This window comes from Pongo pygmaeus, chromosome 1 (genome assembly GCF_028885625.2).
Source record: "Pongo pygmaeus isolate AG05252 chromosome 1, NHGRI_mPonPyg2-v2.0_pri, whole genome shotgun sequence".
NCBI lineage: Eukaryota > Metazoa > Chordata > Mammalia > Primates > Hominidae > Pongo > Pongo pygmaeus.
Genome location: NC_072373.2, coordinates 29,347,082 through 29,359,173, shown reverse-complemented (window position 1 = coordinate 29,359,173; position 12,092 = coordinate 29,347,082). Strand labels below are relative to the sequence as shown.

The window sequence follows — 12,092 nt, the reverse complement described above, 5'->3', positions numbered from 1 at the left end:
TCACTGCAACCTCCACCTCCTGGGTTCAAGCGATTCTCCTGCCTCAGCCCCCCAGATAGCTGGACTACAGGCACCCCCCACCACGCCCAGCTAATTTTTGTATTTTTAGTAGAGATGGGGTTTCACCATGTTGGCCAGGATGGTCTCAATCTCTTGATCTCGTGATCCGCCTGCCTTGGCCTCCCAAAGTGCTGGGATTACAGGTGTGAGCCACTGCGCCCGGCCAAAAGATTATTTTTTAACTTAATGTTTTAACTTTTATTTTAGGTTCAGGGGTACATGTGAAGGTTATATAGGTAAACTCATGCCACGGAGATTAAAAATAAAAGAATTTTAACTAAATAATCCCAAAGGTCTCATCGGCACCAACACTCAATGAATCAGAATCTACAAAAACGCTGTTCTGCTGTTCCTATGAGCAGCTGACAATTGTAAGGAAGAATACAGATCAGAGACACTGTTGATAATATCACACATCAACACCCTCCTTCTATCGAGTACATGAGTAAAAGAAAATATGTTACACCACTATGCTGAAATACAGTTGATTGGGCTGACAAGGCATGAAGCAAGGAAGTTTAGTCAGCTTTCACCAACTTGTATTAGTTTCAAATTATAATGATGGCAGCAGTGGTACAGTTTTTTTTGTTGTTGTTTTGTTTTTTTTTTGAGACGGACTCTCGCTCTGTCACCCAGGCTGGAGTGCAGTGGCGTGATCTCAGCTCACTGCAAGTTCCGCCTCCCAGGTTCACACCATTCTCCTACCTCAGCCTCCCAAGCAGCTGATACTACAGGTGCCCGCCACCATGCCCGGCTACTTTTTTGTATTTTTAGTAGAGATGGGGTTTCACTGTGTTAGCCAGGATGGTCTCGATCTCCTGACCTTGTGACCCGCCTGCCTCGGCCAGCAGTTGTACAGTTTTAAGACAGTTACCTGGTTTCCCACACAGGTTTGATCTCAGTTGATATCAATATGGGAGGGGAAAAAGTTTATGAAATTATATTATTTTATAAAATAAAATAATATAAAAATTCATAAAAGTTTATGAATTTATATTATTTTCAAATCAATCAAGTTTTAAAAAGTCATTAGCATCCCAGATCAATGATTCAACTTTAAGAAGGGCTTGGGCCAGGCACGGTGGCTCACGCCTGTAATCCCAGCACTTTGGGAGGCGGAGGCAGGCAGATCACAAGGTCAGGAGTTCAACACCAGCCTGGCCAACATGGTGAAACCCCGTCTCTACTAAAAATACAAAAATTGGCCGGGCACAGTGGCTCACGTCTGTAATCCCATTACTTTGGGAGGCCGAGGCAGGCGGATCACGAGGTCAGGAGATCAAGACCATCCCGGCTAATACGGTGAAACCCTGTCTCTACTAAAAAGATTACAAAAAAATTAGCCGAGAGTGGTGGCGGGCACCTGTAGTCCCAGCTACTCGGGAGGCTGAGGCAGGAGAATGGCATGAACCCAGGAGATGGAGCTTGGACTGAGCCAAGATCACGCCACTGCACTCCAGCACTCCAGCCCGGGCGACAGAGCAAGACTCCATCTCAAGAAAAAAAAAAAATTATCTGGGCGTGGTGGTGGGCGCCTGTAATCCCAGCTACTCGGGAGGCTGAGGCAGGAGAATCACTTGAACCTGGGAGGCGGAGGTTGCAGTGAGCCAAGATTGCGCCATTGCACTCCAGCCTGGACGACAGTGAGAGGCTATGTCCAAAAAAAGGAGGTTTTATATACAAAAGCTAAGGCAAACAAGTACAATGCAACATATTTAGGGCTATTCAAAACTTTATACATATAATAAAGGGCTCTAGGCCGGGTGCAGTGGCTCATGCCTGTAATCCCAACACTTTGGGAGGCCAAGGCAGGCAGATCACCTGAGGTCGCGAGTTCAAGACCAGGCTGACCAACATGGCGGAACCCTGTCTCTACTAAAAATACAAAAAATTAATTAATTAATTAATTAATTAAAAAATTTTTAAAAGGGCTGTATGTGATATCCCAGATGAAATCTTAGATCAGAAAAGAGATACTAGGGAAAAACTAACAAAATCCCAAAAAAGGATGGAGTTTAATAACATATTAATATTAGTTCATTAGTTGTGACAAATGTACTGTAATAATGTAAAATGTTAATGTTGGAAAAACTGGGTGCAGGGTACATGGGAACTTTCTGTACTATTTTTGGGTACATGGGAACTTTCTGTACTATTTTTGCAACTTTGTGTAAATCTAAAACTATTCTAAAATTAAAAATTTATTAAAAATAAAACTAAATGAAGGGCCATAAGTTCCCAGGAACAAAAATACTGTGGTGTACTTTTAACTTGAGGGCGTTGCACCCAATAACATGTTATAACCATTGTCAAGAAAAGATTAATATTAGTACCTATTATTTTACAGTTAATGTGCTTGGCTTTAAAATACAGAAATTAATTTAAGAAAGGTGATGAGATCAAAACATTATTTCAAAAATGATATTTCTAAATCTGAAATAATGTGCGCAGGTCTAACAATTCCAAACCTCAAGAAAGCTAAGAGGACTATAAGTCACAAGACAACTAAAATCATCAGTTAAAGAATGAATCTATATCAGAATCGCTAAAACACACACACACACACACACACACACACACACACAAAAGAATCATGCTGCATGAGTTAGAACTGATACTGAATTGGGCTTCTGCCACATGTAACAGATACATGTAGTATAATTTTTAATTATATGGATTCTAGAGCCAGGTGGTAGAGGTTTGAGCTTGGCAAGTTACTACAACATATGAATCTGTTTCCGAAACCATTTGTAAAACAGAGATAACAACAGTGCCTCCTCAGAAGGCTGTTGGGATTAATAAGTTACTATAAGTAAAGCACGTGGTAGCACCTGTACATAATAGGTGTTTTGTATATGTTAGCTAAGAATAAGAATAAAAGGCTAAGCCAAGCCTTCTGGCCTTTCATTTAAGACACAGAAAAGAAAAAATGAAAAAATAGTAATTAAAGACAAACTCTTTAACATATAAGAAGAGATGATGAAAACTATGCATAGTAAGAAAAACTAAATACTGATTTATATTCCTAACCCCAAAACTGTCTCATGAGTGTAGTCTCTGACATAATTTACAACAGGTAAATATATCTTATACTGTAAATACATAAACATGGGGAACTCACTATTCCAAGAAGTGACAGTGACACAAAATATGAAAAGATTTAAAAAATACAATGTTCAAGTGGCGCAGCTATAAATGGCCACTGCCAAAAAAAGGTGGCTTTTAGACAATTAAGGTCACTATCCAACAGGACAATCATGACCTCTCATACCAAGTGCACAGTAGCAGAATACTAGATGGTAGGAACCCAAGATATCTATAGATACTAAACCATGTAAGGTAAGTATTATTTATGACTGAATCCACTTAGTCAATTACCAATCAACCACTTAATGATCAAGTCTGTGAATTTTCCACAGTCATCACTTCTGTTTCATCTCCTTCTATCTACCCTTTATTTCACCTCCTGAATCAGCAAACATAGAAAAGCAGAGACAAAATGTGAAATTCTGAAAGTAATTTTACTGTTAATGATGCTTATGAAATAGTTTGTGAAGAACTATTAAATACATAGCTAAAAGAAAATTGTTTCTGTATCTTCCGGTTTCTACTGTGTACTATAGAAAGGTGAGAACTTCATTATGGTGATAGAATACAAAATCTGAAAAAATTAAATTTGGAAATCTTAAATTTAGAAAAAATAATCACCTCAATTACAAAACATGGCAGAACATTTTCCTAATGGTTAATTTTCTAAGTAAGGCTAACTGCTTTAATAAGAGGTATTTTATTATATTAACATCACTGGAAGGACGCTATTATAAAGCTTGTCCAGTATACTTCAAATAGGATGACAGGTGTACAAAGACAAAGACTTCCTTCTCAGTCCTGGGGAATGGTGGGCAAGGCCTGAAACAGCCCCAGCCTGGTGACCACCATACAGAACAGTCTTTTTCTCTAATGAGCTATTCAAATACTACTTTCCATGGGTGCCAAGCGATAAAGGGGTTGGGGAACCTAATGGAAAGAAAGGAATAGGAACAGGCTTTTCAGGACTCCCCTTCCTTTATTTGGGGGAAAAAAATAACTTAAGACCAATGCTATTATAACTTCAACTGCTAATTAAAAGGACTGCTCAGGGTACAAATACAAATCCAATTAAATGAAAGCCCAAAAATCTAAAAATAAAAATGAAATTTAAGGTTTTTTATTTTTGGATATTTTGTTAATTACATAATTAAAGTTCTGTCAGGATAAAATTAAAATGTTGTCTCTTTTACTAAGTTGACAAACTAAAACTACAAATTAAATCAACATTAACTATTAATAACATAAAAACTATTAAGATGTTTAGAATTTTAACTCTCACAATTAAAATCTTATGTTCTTCTATATTATTAACCTATTAATACTTAAAGTATTTAATCACTGTTTTAAAGCTTTCCCACTAAATATATTCAATTATAAATGTGAGTTACATTTTCTTACCCACTAGCCTCTGGAGGAAACCTGACGGTAACCTTTCCCATCTCCGCACCTGGAAGCTCAACAAATTTCCCAACATCTTGCTTTTTCTCAGATGCCTGAAAAACACAACCACCATCACAACAAAAAGTCTTATGGTTAAATGTCTAAGAACACACTCATTCAACAAATGTGCCAGGCACTACACACACTGGTTATGAAAAATATGACAACTAGAACATCATCCTTACACTTGAGGGTGCAAAATCTGGTTAAGAATATAAATAAAACCAAATACCAGTAATAGAGATATGTTCCGGGTGCTGTTAGAGCACTCAGTTGAAATTAATCAGCAATATCTAGGTTTATCAGGAAAAGCTTAAAAGGAGTTAAGAACCAAGCTGGACCTCGAAGATAAGTAGAAATGTATCAGATGGAGTATATGGGATGCTGGGCATGGTAGCTCACACCTGTAATCCCAGCACTTTCGGAGGCCAAGGATGGCAGATCACCTGAGGTCAGAAGTTTGAGACCAGACTTGCTAACATGGTGAAACCCCATCTCTACTAAAAGTACAAAAATTAGCTAGGTGTGGTGGCGTGCACCTGTAGTCTCAGCTACTCAGGAGGCTGAGGCAGGAGAATTGCTTGAACCCAGGAGGCAGAGGCTGCAGTGAGCCGAGATCATGCCACTGCACTCCAGCCTGGGTGACAAGCAAAACTCTGTCTCAAAAAAAAAAAAAAAAGTATATGGGGTATTCATTCTAAGTAAATAAATAACAGAGTAGGTAAGGCACAAAGGCAGGAAAAAGTAGTGCAATGTCCATGAAAAGTTAGGGATGCATATCGGGTGGGTAGGGAAGGAAGCTGAAATAGATTAAGTCAAAAACACAGAGGACCTTTTAAGTTTTAGGCAATGAGGAGTCAGTCCCCAGGGATAATAGGACCATGGATTTGTGTTTTCTAAAGTGATACAAAACGAAGTTTAGTTATGAAATTATGGTATTAAACCAAGCAAGGAAAAATTAGGCCTCAACAAAGTGCAACAGCACTGAAGATGGACAGAAAACAAATCTACACACATGAGAAGTCATAACAGGACTCGTTTAGTAAATGTGAAAAACAGTGAAGGATGAGTAAAGATTTGTAGCCAAAACAACTGAGTGGACTGGGCTATCTTTATCCAAGTAGACAGTAGTTCTCAAATTTTACATTAGAAAACCTTAATTAAATCAAAACTTTACAACACATTCCTAAAGTGTAAAACAGATCAAAGTGGAGCAACTCTGGTTGAGAAAAGGAGCTTTTGTACTGTACACTATGTCACATTTTCCTACAGAATCAATGAAAAAGTGCTGCAGAATCCCAGGACTTGATGCTCAATGGTTCAAAAAACCAGGAGAATCAGAAGAAAGAAAAAATTGCAAAGGTGTAAAATTATGAGGTTTTATTTATATGGAGTTTGGACTGCCTAAGGGACATACACTGGATGATCAAAATCTTTAGCTATGTAATTATAAAGATTAGGGCTTTATATAGATGAACAATTAAATGTGAAACCAAGACTTAAAAATGTCAGATTCTTGCAAGAAGATCCTTTTAAATTTATTAAAAGAAAATAAACTTTATGAGTAGGAATAATTGTCTTTTCAGACCTACGGCCTCAGACAGACTGAAATGTCATCTTTTTTTTTTTTTTGAGATGGAGTCTCACTCTGTTGCCCAGGCTGGAGTGCAGTGGTATGATCTCGGCTCACTGCAAGCTCCGCCTCCCAGGTTCACACCATTTTCCTGACTCAGCCTCCCGAGTAGCTGGGACTACAGGCGCCCGCCATCATGCCCGGCTAATTTTTTTTCTTTTGTATATTTTTAGTAGAGATGGGGTTTCACCGTGTTATTCAGGATGGTCTCAATCTCCTGACCTTGTGATCTGCCCGCCTTGGCCTCCCAAAGTGGTTTTTTTTGTTTTTTTTTTTTAAGAAAGAAAAAAAGGCTTACCACTCGAGCTTTGGTTGTTGAAACATCCCACTTGGTACCTACTGACTGGAAGGCCTGCTGGGCTTCAAGAAAGCCAAACCAACGTTTTACATGAACTGGAGCTTTTTTCTGTTTCAACTGTTCTTGCCAGGCAGCATTTCCTATGAGCAAAGATAATTTTAAACTATTCAATAAATCTGCAGCTTCAAAAGCAAAGTTCCAGTTGTGACTAATTGAAGTAAATGAGATGGCTTAAAGTTGTGCTTCTAAAGAAAATGAAATTTTAAATATCTGGATATACATTGAACTGTTTTCTAAAACAGTTAGCTCTCTGTGTCCATGGGTTCCATAACCGTAGATACAACCAACTGAAGATGAAAAATATGCAAAGCTGGGAGTGCTGGTTGCTTGGGACCTGGTGAGAGTGGATGATTACAAAGGGGCATGAGGAACTTTTGGGGGTGGTGGATATATTTATTATCTTGATTGTAACCATAGTTCCACAGCTGTGTGTGTGTGTGTGGGTGTGTGCGTGTGTGTGTATGTATATATACACACACATATGTCAAAATTTATCAAATGATATATTTTTAAGTAAGTGTGATTTTCTGTATATCAATTATACCTCAAGAAAGTTGTTTTTGAAAAAACTGGCTTTCCAAGTTGGAAAAAGCATATTCTTACTTGTTGCAAACTAGTTGTAGAAGAAGGAAGTGACCTCCAAGAAAAACCACAACTCCACATCATCCCACTACTCCACATCATCCCACTACTCCCTAACCTCCCAATCACACACTCACTGAGCAATAATGGCTTTTTCAAGTCAGAGACAAGTGTCTGGAGTAAAATAATAGCTGAAGTAGGAGAGGTGCTGACATAAATGGGATGGGGACTTCTTTATCAGGAATAAGATCAGCTCCAAAGGCAAGAAGGAAGCTGGGGTTGTGAGACAGACGACGGCAGAAAAAGACAGGGAATTCCTGTAGCTGGATAGGAATAAAACAGCCAGGGAGGTCATTCCTCTGTAATAAAGTCCTAAGTTACTGTCTAAACATATATACACACACATATATGCATACATGCATACACACAGAAATATGTATAATTCTTATCCAGCAAAATATTAAACGATTAAAACAGAGGATTATAAGAATTACTGATACCTTTTAGGGTGGCCCAAACACATAAATCTGCTAAACTCAAGGAGTTTCCAACTAAGTATGTTCTCAGAGACAGGCAATGATTGAGTTCATTAATTCCAGAAGTAAAGGAATCACATGAAGATAATTTTGTAGCACTGAACTCCAACCAGTGATCAATCTGTCAACATAAAAGATAGAAAAGAAATGCACTCCAACATTTCAACTTATAAAAAGAAAGATCATAAAAAAATTCTAGTTAACTAGAGCAACAGTACACTCTTACTATGCTTTTCCTTTCTCAAATTATACAATTTATCATTATGTGGACTAAATTCTGATTACCTAAAATCTAAAATGGAACTTAAATAAATGCCACATTTATTTTGCTATGCTTTCTGCTTTTTTTTTTTTTTTTATAGGAGTGTGGCAGGGCACTGCAGGAAAGAACAGGAAAATAAGAATTTGAGAACTGGTGGCAGAAATAAGTAACCAACCTGAATGAACCAAAGGGATGGTACCTAGCCAAACAGATTGATTTACTTGAAAAATTTAAAAGTTAGTACTTAGAAACCATTCTGTGTACTTTGAATTTTATGAGATTTAGGAAGGTTAGAGCAGAATACAAACAGGAAAAAAAGCAGCATCTAAAAAGTAGTACTGTCATCTACTGCATAATGACATTTCGGTCAATGACAGACTGCACATATGACAATGGTCCCATAAGGTTATAGTTTTATCTATGTTGTCTATGTTTAGATACACAAATACGTATTGTGTTACAATTGCCTCCTGTATTGAGTATTGTAACTTGCCAGTGTAGGTTTGTAGTCTAGAAGCAATAGGCTACACTGTATAGCCTAGGTGTGTAGTAGGCTATCCCATTTAGGTTTTTGTAGGTACACTCTATGATGTTGATAGAATGATGAAACTGCCTAATAACACATTTCTCAGAACACATCCCATTATTAAGAGGCACATGATTGTATAAAAATTTAATTTACTACTGATATAATTAATTAAACAAGGCATACACTTAGAAAGAAAAGAAAATGGGATCCAAACTATGCGTGTTACCCTGGTCAAACTTCTTAACTTTTCTAGGCCTGCTGCCTTATCCGTAAAGTAAGAAAGTTGGATGAGATGATCTATACAGCCCCATCTGGCTATGAAATGCTAGGAATCTGTGAAGGCAAAGATGGCGCTAAACGCTCCCAAAAGAACAGCTGGTAGGGGATTAAACGTTCAAACTTAGGAATTACAAAAAAAGAATTTCTTTTGTGACAACAAAAACAAGATGAGCATTCTGTACCTCATTCTATATAATTAACACTCTGTTAATATCCTTAAGTAGAATAGTTCATAAGCCAACAATAAATGGAGGTTCCCATAAAAAAAAACAGAAGCATAAGACAAAACACACACAACAAAATGTTCATTGTTTACCTCAGTATGTTCCATCAGATTAGAGCCATACAACCCAGCTGTAGTTGCAACTCTAGCCAAGTAGCGAAGTATAGAATTCACATCTGTGAATATCACATTTCTAGAATATAAGCACGAGATATAAATATTACTGCTGCTCTAGCAAATCAGTAAGTCATGAGACTTAAGAAGAAATGTAAAAATGGAAACTTTATTATATTTACCATGTATTTTCTACTATAGTAAAAAAACAGATCTGCTAATTTGTTTGTTTGTTTCAGATGGAGTTTCGCTCTTGTTGCCCAAGCTGGAGTGCAATGGTGTGATCTCGGTTCACTGCAACCTTTGCCTCCAGGGTTCAAGCAATTCTCCTGCCTCAGCCTTCCAAGTAGCTGTGATTATAGGTGCCTGCCACCACGACAGGCTAATTTTTTGTATTTTTAGTAGAGATGGGGTTTCACAATGTTGGCCAGGCTGGTCTCGAGCTCCTGACCTCGGGTGATCCACCTGCCTCAGCCTCCCAAAGTGCTCGGATTATAGGCGTGAGCCACCATGCCCGGTCTGCTAATTTGTTCTTTACATGTCTATTCAGAGGTGCAAATATGAAAATATAACTGGGATATTGAGAATAACAGTGATTTAAAATAAATCAAGGCTGGCCAGGTGTGGTGACTCACACCTGTAATCCCAGCACTTTGGGAGGCCAAGACAGGCGGATCACTTGAGGTCAGGAGTTTGAGACCAGCCTGGCTAACATGGTGAAACCCCATCTCTACTAAAAACACAAAAATTAGCCAGGCATAGTGGCATGCACCTGTGCTCCCAGCTACTCAGAAGGCTGAGGCACAAGAATCGCTTGAACTCACAGTGAGCTGAGACCATACCACTGCACTTCAGCCTGGGTGACGGACAGAGACCCTGTCTCAAAAAAAATAAATAAACAAAATAAATCAAGGCAAAGGAGCCAAGAATATATTGCTAATAAAAAGGCTAAGAAGGCAGATCAAACCTCATCCAAACCCATCACAGGCCAGGTGTGGTGGCTCATGCCTGTAATCCCAGCACTTTGGGAGGCCGAGGCAGACAGATCACTTGAGGTCAGGAGCTTGAGACCAGCCTGGCCAACATGGTGAAACCCCGTCTCTTCCACAAATATAAAAATTAGCCGGGTGTGGTGGTGGGCACTTGTAATCCCAGCTACTCAGGAGGCTGAGGCAGGGGAATTGCTTGAACCCGGGAAGTGGAGGTTGCAGTGAGCCAAGATCGCGCCACTGCACTCCAGCCTGGGCAGCGGAGCAAGACTCCATCTCACAACAAAAAACAAAAAACCACACACTGTTGGTGGGAGTGTAAATTGGTCAACCCACCGTAAAAAGCAGTATGGCGTTTTCTCAAAGAGCTAAAAACAGAACTACGATTCGACCCAGCAATCCCATTACTGGCTACACACTCAGAGGAATATAGTTCATTCTACCATAAAGACACATGCATGGAAATGTTCACTGCAGCACTATTCACAATAACAAAGACATGGAATCAACCTAAATGCCCATCAGTGACAGACTGGATAAAGAAAATGTGGTACATATACACCATGGAACACTATGCAGCCATAAAAAAAAAGATCATGTCTTTTGCAGGAACATGGATGGCACTGGAGGCCATTATATTTAGCAAACTGACACAGGAACAGAAAACCAAATACTGCATGTTCTCACTTATAAGTGGGAGCTTAATGATGAGAACACATGAACACAAAAAAGTGAACGACAGACACTGGGGCTTGAGGGTGGATGCTGGGAGGAGGGAGAAGAGCAGAAAAAATAACTATTGGATGGCTTAGTACCTGGGTGACAAAATAATATGTACAACAAACCCCATGACACAAGTTTACCTACATAACAAACCTGCACATGTACTACTGAACCTAAAATAAAAGTTCTTAAAAGAATAAATTTATTTTTAGCAATGAAACAAAAATACTGCAATCATGAAACAACAGGATACTACAAAAAGAGTATCCAGAATGTAAAAAAACAGAACACTCAGATACTAAAAATATAATAGCCAAAATTAAAAACCTCAATAGAAAAATGGATAATAATGTTGAGGAACTTTCCAGAAAGTAAAGGAAAAAAAAAAAATGGGCCAGGCATGTTGGTACACACCTGTAGTCCCAACTACTCAGGGGGCTGAAGCAGGTGTATCGCTAAGCCGAGGAGTTGGATGCTGTAGTGTGCTATAATTGCACCTGTGACTATCCACTGCACTCCAGCCTAGACAGCATACTGAGACCTCCATCTCTAAAAATAAAAATAAAGAGGCCAGGCGCAGTGGCTCACACCTGTGATCCCAGCACTTTGGGAGGCCGAGGTAGGTGGATCACCAGAGGTCAGGAGTTCCAGACCAGCCTGAACAACATAGTGAAATCCCACCTCTACTAAAAATACAAAAATTAGCCGGGCGTGGTGGCACACGCCTGTAATCCCAGCTACTTGGGAGGCTGAGGCAGGAGAATTGCTTGAACCTGGGAGGCGGAGGTTGCAGTGAGCCTGGATTGTGCCACTGCACTCCAGCCTGGGCAACAGAGCAAGACTCCGTCTGAAAAAAAAAAAAAAAAAAAGAGAGAGAGAGATGGAAAATGGATGTGACAACTTAGAAAAATAAAAGGACTAATCCCAACATCCACATAAAGAACAGAAAATAGAGAGAAAAACATTTTTCAAAGAAAAAATGTTTTCAATTTCCAAAAGCAGGATTTCCAAGTTTCCACAATGAAAGAGGCAACCAAATGCCCAGCAGAACAGATGAAAAATAGACCCAAACTAAAGCATATTATTGTAAAATTTGAGAATACTGACTCCTAAGGGAAGATTCCTCTAAACTTCCTGAAGTCACACAGAAAAGTTCAGAAATCAGAAAGTTTCAGAAGAAAATTACAAAGCAAACAAACACCAATTATCCCATGGAAAACTAATAGTTTTACATGAAAAGCAATTATACTATGTGGCTCAGCAGTAAATAAAAC

The 12,092-nt window shown here is 38.8% G+C and overlaps 1 protein-coding gene across 2 annotated transcripts in view; it reads right to left on the bottom strand.

Moving 5' to 3' along the window:
• EPRS1 (glutamyl-prolyl-tRNA synthetase 1) overlaps nt 1–12,092 on the bottom strand; it is an 84,051-nt gene that overhangs the window by 58,448 nt on the left and 13,511 nt on the right. For both annotated transcript variants that reach the window (XM_063671985.1, XM_054478738.2), the window contains exons 5-8: nt 9,086–9,185; nt 7,664–7,820; nt 6,522–6,661; nt 4,549–4,643 (exon numbers count right to left, since the gene is read on the bottom strand). In XM_063671985.1, the coding sequence (XP_063528055.1) occupies nt 4,549–4,643; nt 6,522–6,661; nt 7,664–7,820; nt 9,086–9,185 (492 nt within the window). The remainder of the gene's footprint in view (nt 1–4,548; nt 4,644–6,521; nt 6,662–7,663; nt 7,821–9,085; nt 9,186–12,092) is intronic.